The 17,116-nt window shown below is 50.9% G+C and overlaps 1 protein-coding gene across 3 annotated transcripts in view; it reads left to right on the top strand.

Moving 5' to 3' along the window:
* Txnrd1 (thioredoxin reductase 1) overlaps positions 1-9,296 on the top strand; it is a 39,552-nt gene extending 30,256 nt beyond the window's left edge. For all 3 annotated transcript variants that reach the window (XM_038314446.2, XM_038314445.2, XM_038314444.2), the window contains 3 exons: positions 1,061-1,156; positions 2,760-2,894; positions 7,535-9,296. In XM_038314446.2, coding sequence (XP_038170374.1) covers positions 1,061-1,156; positions 2,760-2,894; positions 7,535-7,597 — 294 coding nt within the window. In that variant the 3' untranslated portion in view covers positions 7,598-9,296. The remainder of the gene's footprint in view (positions 1-1,060; positions 1,157-2,759; positions 2,895-7,534) is intronic.
* The last annotated feature ends 7,820 nt before the right edge of the window (positions 9,297-17,116 follow it).

The raw sequence follows: 17,116 nt of genomic DNA, 5'->3' as shown, positions 1-17,116 counted from the left end.
ATCGGATCCCTTGGAACGAGAGTTACAGGGGGTTGTGAGCTGCCAGGTAGAGGCTGGGATTTGAACCCTGGTCCTCTGGGGGACCACCAGTGCCACTCATACTGCTGGGCATCTGTGAACATGCCCAGAACCCACTGTCCATTTCTGATTATTATTTGAGGATAGGTTGTCTATCAAAAAAAGTTTTGGATCTAAATAATGTAAGATGTTTCTGTACAAGCATCAGAGCTCAAACCCCAGCCCTCACATAAACCCCACATTGGTGGGGGGCAGGCAGGAAGAAGCTGGTCACTAGCGTCTCCAAACAGCGGTGCGCTCCAGGGTCAAGGGAGTAAGGCGGAGCCATGACAGGGTTCCTGGCGGCTTCCTCCTCTGGCTTCCTCCTGGGCACACAGGCCTGCACAAACGTTCATTTACAGTTGAGACTCCCCCAGTGGCTCTCCACCTCCTGACGCTGCCACCCTGCTTTATGGTTCCTCATGGGGTGGTGATCCCCAGCTATAAAATTCTTTTTATTGCTACTTCATAACTATAACGTTGCTAGTGTTATGAATTGAAACACAAATATCTGTTTTCCATGGTTGTAGGTCACCTCTGTGAAAGGGTCATTTGACCTCCAAAGGGTTCAAGATCCACAGGTTGAGAACCACTTCGTATTCTTTCCTTTTTTTTTCCTTTTCTTTTTTTTGGGGGGCGGAGGACATTAATACTTAGAACTCCCTGAGTAGGCCAGTCTGGCCTCGAACTCACAGAGATCCAGCTGCTTCTGCTTCCCAAGCTCTGGGATTAAAGGTGTAAGACAGTAATCACATGACTTCTTTCTTCATTTTCTTGGTCTTTTTGTCATATTACTTAAGGTTGACAAGTCATGTTGAAATAAGCAAGATTAGTCAAGGGGCTTTGATGGCAGAATTTCAAGTTACTTCCCTTTTGGCAGAGTCACATTTATTTTATGAACTATTTTGTTTAACAGCTCTAATTACTGAAGCAGCTCCACACCCAGGGTTTGACAGCAGCCTACTGAAGGTACCGCGTGCAAACTGTCCTTGTGTCTCCCCAGGTTTACCACAGTTTCTTTTGGCCACTGGAGTGGACGGTTCCTTCCCGAGACAACAACAAGTGCTACGCAAAGATAATCTGTAATCTTAAAGACAACGTAAGTGCAGTGGTGACCTGTGACCTCAGGGACGGCGTCAGCGCAGTGCAGTGGTGACCTGTGACCTCAGGGACGGCGTCAGTGCAGTGCAGTGACGACCTGTGACCTTAGAGACGGCGTCAGTGCAGTGCAGTGATGACCTGTGACCTTAGGGACAGCGTCGGTGCAGTGACGACCTGTGACCTTAGAGACAGCGTCAGTGTAGTGATGACCTGTGACCTTAGAGACAGTGAATTGTGGTGATGATCTCATGGTGATGTTTAGCTTTTGACACTGCTCAGTTTTGACCAGGAGATGTGTCACTTGAGGCCAGGGTCTCGGCCCTCCCCCCACCATGGACACTCAGAGCACACTGGAGTGAGGGAACACATGAATAAAACAGACCCTGTGCTGCACACCTGGGGAACTTGTTTAGATTATTAGAAAAGTCATCTTGGGGTTTGCCTGTAACGAAGGCACACACTCTGTTTGAAAACTACTGTTGTGGATGAGAGAGTTACAGAATTTTTTCAGAACCCAGAGTTTGAGGGCATTGCCTTGGATGCAAAAGTCGATTAGCAAATGAACACTCTGGAGTAACCCCTGATGAACTTATGCCGTCTCGTGGACATAAGTTCTGTTCAAGCATGAGGTATCTTTGTGTCACCTGAGTTCTCAGTGACTGAGTGGCCCTGGCTTTGATCTGCACTTAATGTTCTACTGTGAACTGTTGAGAATTTACACAGCCCAGTGAGCACCAGCGTCCCGCTGAGTAAGGGATCAGCATCACGCCTGCAGTCTACCACAGCTCCATTTCCTGAGCACGTGCCTGTGCACCTCGGGGTCTGTGTTCATGCGTGCTGATTGGTTAGCACGCCAGGGATAGTGATGATACCTGCTCCTGCCCATTCCGTGGATGAGGAAGCTGAGTCCAGTCGTTTCCGTAGCTAATGGCAGGGCTCTTGGGTTCCAGCCCGTGTAGCAATCGTGCTAGTGGGCGTCACTCCCTGCTGGCATACTTTCACTAGATTCCTTCACACCCTGTCTGGAGTGGGAGTCTCCCATGACTGCTGAGTATTTGCTTGTGTGTCTGCACATATATAAACTTTACACAGTGCTTTGTGACTTAATTAGGAGTCACCCTCAGGAAATGGAGCCTGTTACTTTCCATGTTGTTTTTTGAAAGGACGGGATTTGTAGCTCCATGATAGCATGCTAACAGCTCTGGGTTCATCCGGCACCGCACAAACCAAAGCCTGATTGTATTGTCGTGTTTCCTGCATAAGAATATACAAACCTGGTATGTTTTGAATGTCTTTAAGACTACAGCACATGGGTGTTCCTTAGCCACACCCCAAGCCTCCAGTGGTCTGGTGTAGAACATATTAGCAGGACTGGCAGCAGAGGGACCTTTACCTGTTTCTTTTCTTTTTTTGTTTTGTTTTGTTTTGTTTTTTGAGACAGGGTTTCTCTGTAGCTTTGGAGCCTGTCCTGGAACTAGCTCTTGTAGACCAGGCTGGTCTCGAACTCACAGAGATCCGCCTGCCTCTGCCTCCTGAGCGCTGGGGTTAAAGGCTGTGGGAGAGAAGGGCGACCAGCTCAACCCTGTCACTTTCTATCTTAGGAACGTGTCGTGGGCTTTCATGTGCTGGGTCCAAACGCTGGGGAAGTGACGCAGGGCTTCGCAGCTGCGCTCAAGTGTGGGATGACCAAGCAGCAGCTGGACAGCACCATTGGGATCCATCCCGTCTGTGCGGAGGTGAGTCACACACGCTCCCAGCTCCATTGGAGCGGCAGACCTCGGCTCGTTGGTGTTCTTCTGCTACTTCATCTGCGTCTGTACCTGACCGTGTGGCCGTGATTGATACAGAGGACTCACCTTCTAGCCTGGGGTTTCCCATTCTTTCATATTTACAGCGGCTATTATAGATCAGAGACTGCAGATAAAAAGTGTTGAGAATACTTACAGAAACTGGCCCTAGATCTTTTGTTTACCAATGGTCATGGCAGCTCACCTCTTAATTACAGTATGTGAAGACTCAGAGGCAGTCAGATCTGTGTGAGTTGAAGGCTATCCTGGTCTACATAGCAAGCTCCAGGCCAACCAGGGCTACATAGTGAGATCTTGTCTCAAAGGAAGAAAAAATAACAAAACCCCTCACGACTTCTATTACGATAACGTCCTAAAGATTTCCCATGGTGACTATTTCTGTCTAGTTAGTTGTCTGGAACGCCTCGAAGCTGAAGATGGTGTGAGTCTCTGAGCTTGTGGGTATCCGAGAAAGATGCTGGGAAGTGAGGAAGACTGGGAACTTCCTGGTCCCGGCCTCTGGGTGTCAGTGTTTGCCCACTGTCCCCGATTGTCCAGGCTTGAATGCTGTTACCGTATAGGGTTTATAAGCGGAGTGTTAAGTGAAGGACTCAGTGGTTTAGGTATGGGCTGATAATGGCGGTGTCTGTGTGTGTGTGTGTGTGTGTCTGTGCACGTAGGAGGCCTGTGTTTGTCATTCCTCGTGGTTATATCTGCAGTTCATAACTGGTTGCTTTCTGTTTCCAGTTGTGCTTGGACACCTGAACTCTTTGAACATGTGAAAGCCAGTTTTGAAAAGACACGGGAAGGGAGGGGCCAAGGAAATGGCTCAGTGGGTCAAGTGCCTTTTGCTCAAAAGTGGACCTGAGCACTCTGGTGTGGTCATGCCTCTGTGACCCCAGGACGGGGTGGGGGCTTGTCAAAGGCTCAGGGAATGGAAGCAGGTGGATCCTGGCAGCGGGTTCCGTGAGAGACTGTCTAAAAATAGAAGGCGGAAAGCAACCTGAAGTTGACTTCTGGCCTCCACACAAGTGTGCGTGTGCACACATGCATGTGCACAAACACATACATACAATATACACAGAAGGTTTGGGTGTAACCGGTTCTAGAGTGCTCACCTCAGCGTGCACAAGGCCATTGGTTCAGTCCCAGCACTTACCTGGGCATGGCAGCATACACCTGTAATCCTAGCCCTTAGGTAGAGGCAGGAGAATCAGAAGTTCAGTCATTCTCAGCTACATAGTGAATTTGTACACCACATAGGCTAAAGACCCCATCTTTAAAACAAACCAGAACACAGACACAGGAAAACACAGAGCTTCTGTCATTAGGAATGTGTCCTTTTCCGGACTGATGGCAAGTATCAACTACTGACCTGTTCTCCAAACGGGCACAGCAGAGTTGAGGCATGAGCCACAGAAGCTGCTGTTTGCCATTAAACAAAACCCCAAACCCAAAAGCCTGATCTGCAAAAGTTAGAAAGACTGAAGAGTCTAGATTAATATTATTTGTTTGTTTGGTTTTTTTGGGACAAGGTTTCTCTGTGTAGTCCTGGCTATCCTGGAACCCTATCCTGGTGTAGACCAGGCTAGCCTCAAACTCAGAGATTCACCCGCCTCTGCTTCCTGCGTGGGAATGAAGGTGTGTTTTACCACTGCCTGGTTTAGATCAATACTCTTTGGTCATATCTTTTAATCAGTGCGGTGACAGACTGCCTGCAGGGGAAGGTGCTGGTGAGTTTTGTTTGTTAAGAGTATATTAACAGTACCATGAGTAGGCTTACGTGAGAAAGCAGAAATCAGGCTGGCCAGATGGCTTAGCAGTTACGAGTTTACACCTCTTTGACAAAAAGCAACATGGTGATGTCTGGTTGGGAAGTGACCGTGGAAGTGTTGGTCCTATTGACTGGGCGTGGCAAGAGGACTGGCCGCACGAGGGCCTACTGTGTGCCAGGCACCAGACTCTCCCTGTGTTAGCCGTTCTCTCCGTCTCCTCAGGAGGGCGAGGGCAGCATCTCCTGGTGACGGACAGATCACAGGACTTGGCGCACAGTTGCCCAGCCTGAGTTAGGATCTCATTCAGCAACTGTTTCTCAGTGAAGTCGGTGGTCTTTGCTCTTGAGCGTGGCTTGCAGCAGAGTTTGCTAAGCTAGGAAGTGTCCAGCGTGGACCTGACAGAAAGGCCGTGGCAAAGCATCTGCACCTGCCGAATCGGTGGCCTCTCCTAGGGTCCTTCCCACACAGAAGGAGCAGCTTCCCTGGAAGGTCTTGTTTGTTGATGTAGCATTCTTGCCTGTGATCTCTATTTGACTAGAAATTAGAATTTTAGCAAATCAAAGGCTTTCTGACTGCAGAAATCTTTTTTTTTTTTTTTTATGGGCTTGATTTAGAAAAGTGAAGTTTGCCTCTCAGAGGCACATCTTTGCTAAAGGCTGAGCTGCTTCAGGTAGCTGAGGCAGTGTCCAGACACGTGGTGTTTAGAGTGTGGCCCCGTGTGGTCCCCGGGATGGTTGCTGTGCCCATGAGAGAAAGGGATAGAAATAAAGAGAAGGGTTCAGAAACTGGAGCCATCTGACAGTTTAATAATACAAAATTGAGTGCTAATTTACATGTCTTTTAAGATTTCATTTTCCTAGTGCGTTTTATTGAATCTCACAAATGTCAGTCCACAGATGGATAGACGCGATGGTAAATTAGAGGCCCGTCCTGAGCTGGCGTGAATTGTTCAAAAGTGGCCACACCCGGGCCATTGACTGCCGTGCAGGAGAGCAGTAAATGAACAGCCTGCTGCCATCTCTCTACACCCCAAGAAACAAAATTAAACTTGCAGGTGTCGGGAGCCAAGAGTCTGTGGAAATGCATTCTCTTGTTCGTCCCTCTCCTACCCCCGTAGCGACGGGAAGCGCTCGTCTGATGGTGTCTTACATTGTACACAGTGCCATCATCCTAACAGCTGTTTCCATTATCACACATTGTCCCTGTCCTCATCCATAACGCACATTTTTTTAAACAAAGGAATTGTGTTCCTTTTCAGAAACAGTTGGGCTGGCTCACGGAGTGTCAGCATCGAATGTAAGGGTGCTAATGAGCCTTGTGGAATTCAGTGCGAATGGACCTTTTTCTGTCGTTACAAAAGGGATTGCCTACTTCAGGGATTTCATATTCTCGCTAACAAAGATGAACTCCCTGTTACAATCCCTTGGCTTTGAATGTGAATTAGTCATATTTTAGGAGTGGGGCTCTCTCAAGCGTGAATTCGCACACCGCTGCCGGTTTGTAAGAAATGGCTGTGTCTCTGCCCGAAGGTTAAGCCAGAGCAAGGGCTTTTTCAGGATTAGGAACCCCCTTTTGTCCACAGGCTGCTTGATTGATTCCCGTTGCTTTGGTCCATGTATGTCAAGATGGCCTTGATTTCTTGCTCTTTTCTCCTGTACTAAGTAATGGTTCGTCTGTGACTCGTGGTATTCCGAATGCTGGCAGGAGAACGGCTCTGGGTGACAGCGAGGTCCTGTCTCAGATAAATGGGTCAATAAATGAGTTAGTGTTTGAGAACCACGGTTTTGAGAACCAGTGAAGGTATTTGGCAGGAAATTATGTTCCAGAATATGCTAGTGAGGTATACACAGTCCGTGTCAGCTTCCCCCAGACACTTCTAAATGCGCCGTGGTCTTCAGTTTAAGGAGGGTCTGCTGGGCAGGGGCAGTGGAGCCTGTTGGTCATGGTTTAAAGGCCCCTCTGCTTGTCTGATGTCTGAAATAGTGAGAGGGCAGGAGAGCCTACCATGTCGTTAGTGAATAACTTTTGTGAGCACTACCATGTCGTTAGTGAATAACTTTTGTGAGCAGTCACTAGGGGCCGGCTTGGTGATTGAACCCCGAGAACCTCACAAGAAAAGAGGGTGTAGTGAGACAAACCTTTGTTGCCTGAGAGGAGCTGGGAAGAATTCAGCCGTGGGCACATTATGCTTACAGTAGTCATTGGCGGGTATGTGTGGGGGAGTCCAGTTCAGGAGATTACCTGTATCCGTGTACCCATAAGGAGCTGCTCCCAGAATCAGCACCCAATACCTGACAACAGGAAGCTAAGATAGAACTCAGCAGAGCTTTCTGGCTATTGTGATGTTCGTGCATAAAGGCGGGGCAGCCTGTAAGGTGACCAGGGTCTGCAGGTTCTCACTGCAGCTCAGCCGTGGGCAGATAGCTAGAGAGCAGGACCAGGACACAGGAGCGCTGCTGTGGGGACAAGAGGGAAGGGTGGGTGACACCAGCAAGAGACACGACAGAGTGAGGTAGCTGAGTCCTCGCCCAGCTCTCCCTTTTGCAGCCTGCGTTCCTTCCATGGCTTTGATCTGTATGAGCTGGGGTTAGCTCTCCAGTGTGTAAGAACAAGGGTAGGGATCCCTCCTAACCACTAACTGGTTGTACACGTGTGAAACGGCTTGTTGTAATGCAGCTCCTCCTTTGTCCTCTGGAGCACTAGAGGACATCCGTGTCGGACTCACTCTGTCCTGTCGTAATGCACGAGGTGCGGCTTGTGGCTCCTTTGCCCAGAGGTTTGAAACTTCTTCCTCTTTCCTGGTCTTTCCTGCAGATATTCACCACGTTGTCGGTGACGAAGCGTTCTGGGGGAGACATCCTCCAGACGGGCTGCTGAGGTTAAGCCCTGGTGTGGATGCTGCCGCAGGACTACAGACCACACCGCCTTGTTCCCTTGCCCACATCCAGGTGAAGTTCAGGAAGACTCCTGGGCTCCCGGCACCTATCCAAGGTGCTGTCCTAAAGCCACCAGGTCCCTGGGATCTCATGGGTAGGAGGTGGCAGGTAGGAGGTGGCAGCATCACACTGGGGTCACCTTGACGGACTCAGACAGACATCGGCAGCGCATCAGGGAGATGCGTCCATGAAGTCACCAGCCTCAAGCCCTCGCGGTGGGCAGTGACGGATCAGCTGTCGGACCTGTCCAGCTCGACCTTCCCTCAGATTGTGTAATCTTCTCACGCTGTCTTATGTCTATTCTCGTTTTCATTTTTTTCCCATGGGGTCAATGACACTAGAGACAGGGAACGTTAGCAATCAGTTTAGTGTCACAGCACGGTGTGGCTGGACTAGCCACAGTCTTAGTGGTAGAAGGGGATGAACTGGCTTACGGGAGCCACCACGTTTGTCCCAGGAAGAGCAGTCGCCCTGTGACTAAAACACACTGATGGTTTTGCTGACCCGTGTAGCATCATCTGTTTGGTAAGGCTTAGTCCAAAACGAGACCGCGGCCCACTTTGTGCAAGTTCCCCGCTGCGCACATCGCTGAAGCTGCTTAGGAAGGGAGGTGGCGATTGGCCAGGCTCCTCAGCTCCATTGTGTGGCCCTCGCCGTAGGGCAGATTTTTGCAGGCACAGGATGTCGGACAGCAAACATCATACGGTTTATTGTCCGTTGGTTTGAACCAACTGAGATTGTCTGCAGTGGAGAACGCTTAATTTGCTTTAAACTTGGGGTTTCTGGGAGGTGGGTTTGGTTTTAAGCTTCTGTCCCCTGAGAGCTACATTCGTAGGCAAGCAGCTCTTTCCAGACACAGCACATAAATCTTCTGAGGTAATTACTTTTGTGAGGAAGCTGTTCATAACATAAGTTATTATTATTATCGAACACAGGTGGATGTGAAGGATTTTCATTGAAAAACCAACTGGTTTTTCCTTTTTCTCTGAACCCAGTGGAACTGTGGCTGCACCGCCGCTGGTGATTCTGCAGTGTGATTTTAGCTCCTGGGTTACGTGACCGTGAACATGCAGTCTGAGGGCTGTGTTCACACCGTCTTTCCCACTATAAACAGCCATCAGGCCACCGGCCCTGGTCCTGTAGCTCCTTTTCTTGCCCTCCCCTCTCACCTGTCTCTACCTGCAGTACTGAGTGGTGTTTCCCAGCACACTTCTGGGCCGCCTCAGGGAACTTGTGCTTGCCTAGCAGTCAGCCAGCAGCACCTTCCCTGCCCTACGAGGCTCCCGCACGTCCTCTCCCACCAGCTCACGTGAAGACGATAGGAAGAGGAGCAAGGATGGGGACCCGAGGGGAGTTGATTCTGTTCAGTTTTATTTATTTATTTTTAAACATTTTTTTCTCCCAAGTCTGCCAGTCTCTGAGATTAGAACGACAGTGTAGGGTTAACTGTTCCAAATCATGTTGTGATTCTCTTAGTGGAACGGAATGTTCCGCCCCCACGAGAAGGAATGGTCTTCTTGTTTATGTTCTGTAATCGCACAATGTACTGTAACTCAGATTCCAATTCCATGTATTTTTGTTACAAATTTTCTGGGAAAAAAAAAAAAACATGAACCAGTAAAAGTGTGCCTTCTTATTGAGTGATGGTCGTGCTTCTCTGGCGCTGCGGAGGGCCAAGCAGGCCCACGGCTTTGTATAGAAGGCTGACATTTGTACTAAGCCTCCATGGTGCCGTGCTGTTGCCTGGGCTCTCTCAGCTGAGGTCTCCCTATAGGGTGCTGGCCCTTCAGTTACCTCTTCTGGTTCTGACTGGCCTGTCCACCCTGGTCTTCCAGGAGGCAAAGCCATCCACACTCTGGGTACACACCACCGTGTACCAGGAGAGCTGTCACCCAGCTCGACATCCCCCACCCCTGGACGTGCAGTCTCTGGATTCAGTGACGCGTTCGCCGGGCTGTCACAGATCCTTTGCTCCGCACACCGTGTCCCCTTAGCACCGGGGATCACGCAGAAGCAGCCCCCACTTTGGGTTAGTTCTTAGCAAGTATCTTCCCAAAACGTACTTGCTTTTCACCATGAACAGCTGTAGGCTGTCGTCAGTAATAGCTCCATGCGTGCCCTGAAGCGTGTGCCATTCACGGGTAGACAACGCTGGCTGGCTTCAACACCACAGCCCCGACCCCGAGAGGACGGTGGGATGGCACCCGACCGGAGGTGTGAGTCACTTCTTTCAGGATTTTTGTTGTCAGTTTGTGGTACCCGAAGCTACGGAGGCTAGGCCTGTGGCACCAAAGCCCAGCCTCAGTCCCCTTCCCTCACTGCATCTCTGGCAGGCGGGCATCCTGGGCTGCGCGTCAATCTGCGGTCATGCCATCTCACAGCCACCTGGACTCTGAGGCGCTCTAACAGGTCTCCCCCTGCCGTCTCACTCCTAAACCACCCTAGAGCTCTCAGGCGTGCAGTTAGGCCCACCTCTGCCATTTGGGCTTGCCATCCGCTCTCTGTCCCCAAATATACTGCTGGCTTCCCTAAAAGGTCACTCTATTGCCCCAGCCTCCATCGTCTCCTCGGGGATCACGGTATTGTTTAAGTGACTGCGTGGAGCACCTCCGTGCTTCCAGCAAAGGCCCGGCACTCTGGAAGTTGGCGTAACTGGCTTGGCAGGTAGGTACAACTTGGATCAGGACCCATGGGAGGTGGCCGCGGAGGGAAACCGGGTCAGGAACCCGCTGTACTTTCCACGGTCGTGAGCGTGGTGAATAACCTTACCAGAGAGCAAAGCACACACGTGTGTGTGTGTGTGTATACGAGTGTACACGTGTACGTACACTGAATTAGATTCAGTATTCCTCTCATCTGTGTGGATCAGCCCCCACACAGTCCTTGAGGCCCCCACGTTGAGCTCTTGAGAATAGATTTGACCTTCCCCAAGGGTGGGGGTGGGGTGGGGCCGCTGACACCTGTCTGGTTGTGGAGAGTCAATCATCCTGGTCACCTGAGAGCAGAGCTGACAGGATTGGGTATTGACATCAGGTGTGGCGATGCTTCCGCTTCCAGCTGCGCAGAGGCCGAGGCCCGTCAGCCTCTTGTGAATGAATTTGAGGCCTGCTTGGTTTACTCAGGGAGTTCCAAGCCAGCTGGTGAGACCGTCTCAGAAAACCAAACCAAAATAAAGATTGGGTGTTGTGTTGGTTTAGGAAAGGGACCAAGGGTGGCTACATGTGCTGGCATCTGAAGAGCCGGGGGTTAGAGGGTGGAGGTACCATTTCGGAGAGTTGCAGGAGGCGTGGCAGGTCTATGGGCAGCCTTGGCTGGGTTTCAGTGTGAGCAGAGGTGCCAAGCAGGTGCAAGCCAGGAGTTGAGGAAAGAAAGAGTCAAGGGGTGAATGAGGGTCAGAGCCTCAGCCAGGTGTGGGGTGTTCACAGGTGGAAAGACCTCCAGGGCAGGGGTGCAGGGAGAAGAAACACTGCTAAGAACCATAGTGGCTCTGAGAGAACAGAGCCTCAAGAGGATGCCCGGGGACCGTGATGGTGGTGTAGGGAGGAAGAGGATGCCTGAGGACCGTGTTGGTGGTGTAGGGAGGAAGAGGATGCCCGGGGACAGTGTTGGTGGTGTAGGGAGGAAGAAGATGCCCAGGGACCGTGTTGGTGCTGTAGGGAGGAAGAGGATGCCTGGGGACCGCGTTGGTAGTGAATGGCAGGGGCATAGCTGGCATTTGAGGTAAAAGGGTGGTGGGACGGGAGGGTGATGAAGGCTGGGCAGTAGCCCAGGAGAGCAGGAGCCCAACCTGAGGCGCCGGGACACAGGGAGGTGCTCACTGCTGCCTGGGCATGAGAGCCACTTCTTCCTGCCTCACCTCTATCCCTCCCTGGGTATTTGCTGCTTAGTTTTTATTGTCAACTGGACACAAACTAGAGAACAACTGACCTATCCAGATCAGACTGGCCTGTGGGTATGTCAGTGGGACTTTGCTCTGACAGATGATTGACAGATCTGACAGATGATTGACAGATCTGACAGATGATTGACGTGGAGAGGCCCAACCCACTGTGGGTGGTGTCTCCGGGCTGATGGCCCTTGAACCAGACAAACTCAGCAAATCAGTAACCAGCGTTCCTCTACGGTCCCTGTCCTGACTTCCCTCAGTGATGGACTGCTATCTGGAAACGTAAATTGAAATAAACTCTCTCTTCCCCCAAGTTGGTTTTGGTCAGTGTTTTATCCCAGCCAGCTTTGGGTACAGGGAATTCCTGCTGCAGTCCTGAACTAGGTTTGACTCCCAGCTCCACCTGCTGAGGGACAGCCAGGGCTGGAGTCTGCCTGGCTTCGTTCTGCCTCAGGTCCCTCGTCTGTAAAGTGTGAGCCCCTACCTGGCAAGCTAGCAAACGGATCACCGTTTGTTCAGTAACGAGCTGGAAGCTGAAAGAGCAAAGCATTGTACCAGCGCCTGGGTCTCATCCTCTCTCCTGTCAGGGTCTTCTGAACTTGCCCGTGCTTCCAGCCAACCAGCGCTTACAGCGATCCCAGGCTCGTCTAGGAATTTCACACTTTCCCTGGACTGAAAAAGCACACAGTGACATATCATAGATCGTGTTGCTCCTTTCTCTTGTTCCCATGGCAACTGCCCCTTTTCGATTTTTTTCTGCATCTCTCGCCGATTTCTGTTGCCTGTGTGTCATCCTTCCAACACCGGCTCGCATTCTTTATTCTGATCAAACTGTAGAATAACCCTACACCGGCAGCTGTGTGCCCAGCCCTTCAATCCTCAGGGTCTGGGAGGGCTCAGCGGGGGCCACCAGGGAGAAGGTGGGAAAGCGGGTAACGGGAAGCGAGGTGAACGTCATCTCTGAGCACGGTTAGTGTTGCTAAGATAGTGACAGCTGTGTCGTCTCAACTACTAAGTGTCTTGAACAAAAGGCCCAGCACTTGCCAAAGCCTTCAACTTTTTAAAAAGCTTCAGAAGGTGACGGCGCAAACCCGACATAAAGAATTGCAAGGGCCTGATCTTTAAATGCCGCCATAGTAGGATCTCGGCCTTTTGAGTCAGATGGATCCCGTTCTCCCATACACTCGTAAATGAGCCCCTTTTGCTGTGGGGCTATGTTTGGGGTACCGGAAGATAGCAGTTCAGAAATACACACACACACAGGAGACTGAAGCCTTCATGTACACCCGAGAGGCCACGGGAGGGAGGGAAGCCCTGTGCACAGCTGTGCAGGGTAACCTAGGAGGTGCTCAGTCACCTGCAGGAGCTCACTTTGAGCATCTGTGGGACCGGTGACTCCTGAGCCCAAGAGATGGATGGCCTGCCCCCTGGTGTCTGCCCTGGGAGCAACGGTTAGCACCTACCTGATTTATTTATTATTTATACAGTGTTCTGCATGCCTTCCGGCCAGAAGAAACCACCATATCTCATTTAAAATGATTGTGAGCCACCATATGGTTGCTGGGAATTGAACTCAGGACCTCTGGAAGATCAGTCAGTGCTCTTAACTGCTGAGCCATCTCTCCAGCCCTCAACTAGCATGTTTTAGAAGGACAGACGCTTAAATGAGCAAGGACACGGAGCCACTAATCCACTAGTCCATGATTGGGTGGCTTGTGTCTGAGGCTTGAACCCTCGCCACCCCTCCCCAGCTGCCTCTCAAAGGTCCTACCAAGGCACGGGCAAAGATGGCTTAGCTGGTAAATACATCTGCCACCAAGCCTGCTGACCCCAGGCTAACTCCCTCAAACCATCCTCTGACCTTCACACACTGTCCCTTCTCCCCTGCACACACACTAATTAATTAACTAATAAAAATGTATATAGGTCCCACACATGCCACTTTGTTACTTCCCCCTTTAAATATATATGTATATGTGTATATACTATATAATTGTATATATACATGTATGTATATATACACATATATTGTATGTGTATGAATTTGGTCCACACATGCATGATGCATGTGCACTGTAGCACACGTGTGACCGTCATAGGACAACCTCGAGTGTTGATCCTCACCTCCCACTTTGTTTGACTAGAGGGTTTCCTGTGAGCTGCCACTGCAAACACCAGTTAGCCTGCCCTTGAGCTTCCTGAAACTCCCCTGCCTCAGCCTCACATCACGGTGGGAGTTCTGGGATCTCGGGCATGCACTGCCACGTGTACCTGGCTGGGTTCTGGGGACCTCATCCTCATGCCTGCATGCAAGCCTTTCCTGCTGAGTCATTTCCCCTACCTGAGTTTCCGTGGGGACCTTTCAGACCATGACAGTACCCTCAGGGATGGTTCTCCGTGGTCACCGTTTATGAGCCACGCCGACACATGAACACACGTCGCTCCGGAGTCCAGCTGCAGGCTCTCTTGAAGGGGACCCTGTGGCTGTCCAGTTGTTTACTGTTTTCTGGGGTCCGATGGGTGAGCTGTGAAAGGCCCCATTACTTAGGGGCTTTCTGGAACTTTCCATCTCCCCACCTCTGAGAGGAAAGCATCTCTGACCTGGCAGTTATTATTGGCAAACATGAGCTGCACTCAGAAAGGACCCTCAGTGCGGCGCGGCCCTGGCAGGCTGGCTGCTGGAGTCTGTGGGTGAAGCCGTAAACTGTGGGCCCTAGGCAGCTCTGGGGGGTTCTGTTTCCCACTCTGTTCCTTCCCACTTCCTCTCTGCCAAGCCTTGACTAACAGCCAGGGTTTTGTGTGCTTCCCCTGGCCTGTGGGGACTGTGGAGCATAGCGCTGTGTGGTTGCCTCTCTAAGACGCTGTTCTGTCCCCACAGACCTGCTGCCTCCTCCGCCCCAGCACCCTGCTCTGGCTGACACAGACAACCTTTGCCTAGTCCCACACAGCCCCTTCCAGGAGGCCGCTATCCTGGAGTAGACATTGGCTTTCTGTGGGAGCTGTGGGTGTCCTGCCTGGGCCTTGGTTGCCCCTGGATTTGTCTAGGCCTCCCTTTGCCACACAAAAATAGATCTCCTGGGAGGTCCAAGCGGGGCTGACTGGGCCCTTGCTCCACTCACATAGGTAACGAAGAAGCGGAGTACCCAGGCCACAGTGGCAGACAAATCATTTGGGGCCACTGAGAAAAGCACCATTGTAGCTCTTGTTGGCTAACCTTCCATCCAAACCCCTGGGTCTTCCGTGGTGGCTTTGGTGGCCCAGTGGATTCTGGGTATTGGCTCTCCACATTCCCTTGGTCCACGCTGGCCTGGCAGGGAAAGCTGTGGCAGTCTGGTCTTCAGCACCAGGCAGGGACAGTCTCAACATCCCTAAGATTGCTTCCTTTGTCATCTCTGCTGCTCCGGCTCCTGTGTGCTCCTTACCTAGGAAAAAACTGAGGCCGCAGAGGACAATGGCTGGGGTCGCCCAACCTGTCACAGATCCAGTTTCCTTCAGAGCAGGGACTTTGTCCTTACCCTGAACACCTCTTCTGTTCCCCTAAGCCGGGGAACACGTGAAAGGGGACATTCGTAAGGGACAGACAGCGGGGATCTGCAGCCAGCCTCCTTGTCATTTCCTCACCCCAGAATACCCTCTCTTGACCTTTCGAGTGTTGGAAACTGCTGTCTGCTTACCTTTCAGAATGTGCAGTCAGCTGTAGCTTCGGGCTATGTGGGCTCCTTTCAGCCTCTCTTATGGGGATTTGATCACCTGTTATTCCTAAATCCACTTTAGGTGAAGACTCTGAGGTGGGAAACATCAGAACAACTGTCCCAGGTCACACAGCTGGCAACCCCTACAGCTGACCACGCTCAGAACCATCCTATTCACATCTGGGCTCTGCCACCTTGGCTTATGGATGATGTGTAGGGCAGTCAGGCCCAGGGCCAGCTCCTGGTGTGCTGGGAGAAACCCTATAGATAAAAGCTAGGTGTGGTGCGATCCTCAGAAGCAGTCGCAGGATGTGCGCATAACTGCAGGCAGCCAGCGCAGAGTGCTGTGCGTGGGGCCCTCCCGACTGAAGAGGTAGTTAGGAAATCCTGAAGGCAGGCTGACCGCCGCTCGGCTTCACTGTCTTTCGTCCACCTCTGTCTCCCTTCATTTCTTCTGACTCCGCATCCTCACTGAGCATCTAACAGTTAAGGCTGACATTACAGCTATAATGCAAAACACAGCGGTGCACTTCAGGTTTCCCTCTACCAGGGAACTGGGGAGGGAGCAGAGATGATGCAGCCGAGAGCCTCCGGCAGAGTGAAGTATGTCTGATTTGCCAGGGACTTTCCTGGATTTAGCACCAAAAGTCCCAGATTCCCAGACACCCCTCTTGCCCCCGCAAAATACAGCCGGCTTGTTAACCCAGGGGCTGAAAGGATGGGGTGTATTACAGTGGGAAGTCTTTGTCTAGCCTGTGTCTAGCCTATCTCCTTGATACGGTTGAGGAGAAGGTTTATTGTCGATATGAGGGAGAACACAGCCAGAGGCATCTGGAGGAGTCCGGACGGCACATGGCCAGCAAAATAGCCCAGGCTATGAGAGGAGAGAAGAGAGAGGGAGCCAAGAGATCACGGAGCCAAAATGGCTGTTATATAGGAATCAGAAGCTGGGGGCAAGGAAGCCCAGCTCAGGGGCTGGAGAGGTTTAGGGAGGGGTGGGAATAGGAAGTGCTAAAGGGAGCCAGGACCCCACAACAGGTACTTGCCATGCTGGGAGAAGCTGGAGGCCAGAGTCGCCTTGCTATGTTAGTAGGCAACTTGGTTGGCATTTGTCCTTGCTCCTCTGAGACCTACCGCTAATAGGACAGGTAGCAAGTGGGTTTTCATTTTTCTCCCGTCTTGCTGTTTCTTCCCAACTTTCAGAGAAGCTGAACAAGTTTTTCTTTATGAACAGAGACAATGGCTCTTGGTTGGAGATGTGGCTTACAGATACTTTCTGTTGCTCACTTTTCAGTCTCTTAACGGGATCTTTTGCAAAACTAGCACTTCGTTTTGATAAGTCAAATTTATCAGATTTTCTTTTTTTATAGATTGTACTTTGGGGGTGATGTAGTTTTGGATGAGATGTGTGGTTTGGGGTTGTTGTTGTTTGGTGCCGGTGGATATTCAGCTGAGCCAGGGCAATCTATTGTCAAGATATTCTTTCCCCTATTGACTTACCTTTGTGCCTCTCAAAAATAAAGGTGGGGCTCACCTTTAATTCCAGCATGTGAGGGATAGGCAGGCAGATCTCTGTGAGTTAGAGGCCAGCCTAGTTTATATGACGAATACCAGGCCAGCCAGGACCCTGTCTCAAACAAATAAACAAACAAACAAACACCCCCTCCCTCAATACTCTTGGGCTCCCATCTGGATTTGCTCTCCCATCCTATTGATCTCCAATTTCTTCCTTTGCCAGCCTACACACTTTGGGTAACTTTGACTTGGTGATAACTCTTGAAATGGGGAGGCAGATTTCTCCTGAGCTTTATTCTTCCTTTCAAAGTTGTCTGAGTTATTCTGGCTCTTTTCCCTTCCCATATAAAGTTTAGAATAATCTTAT

This window comes from Arvicola amphibius, chromosome 17 (genome assembly GCF_903992535.2).
Source record: "Arvicola amphibius chromosome 17, mArvAmp1.2, whole genome shotgun sequence".
Classification (NCBI taxonomy): domain Eukaryota; kingdom Metazoa; phylum Chordata; class Mammalia; order Rodentia; family Cricetidae; genus Arvicola; species Arvicola amphibius.
This window is presented reverse-complemented; position numbering and strand designations above follow the sequence as displayed.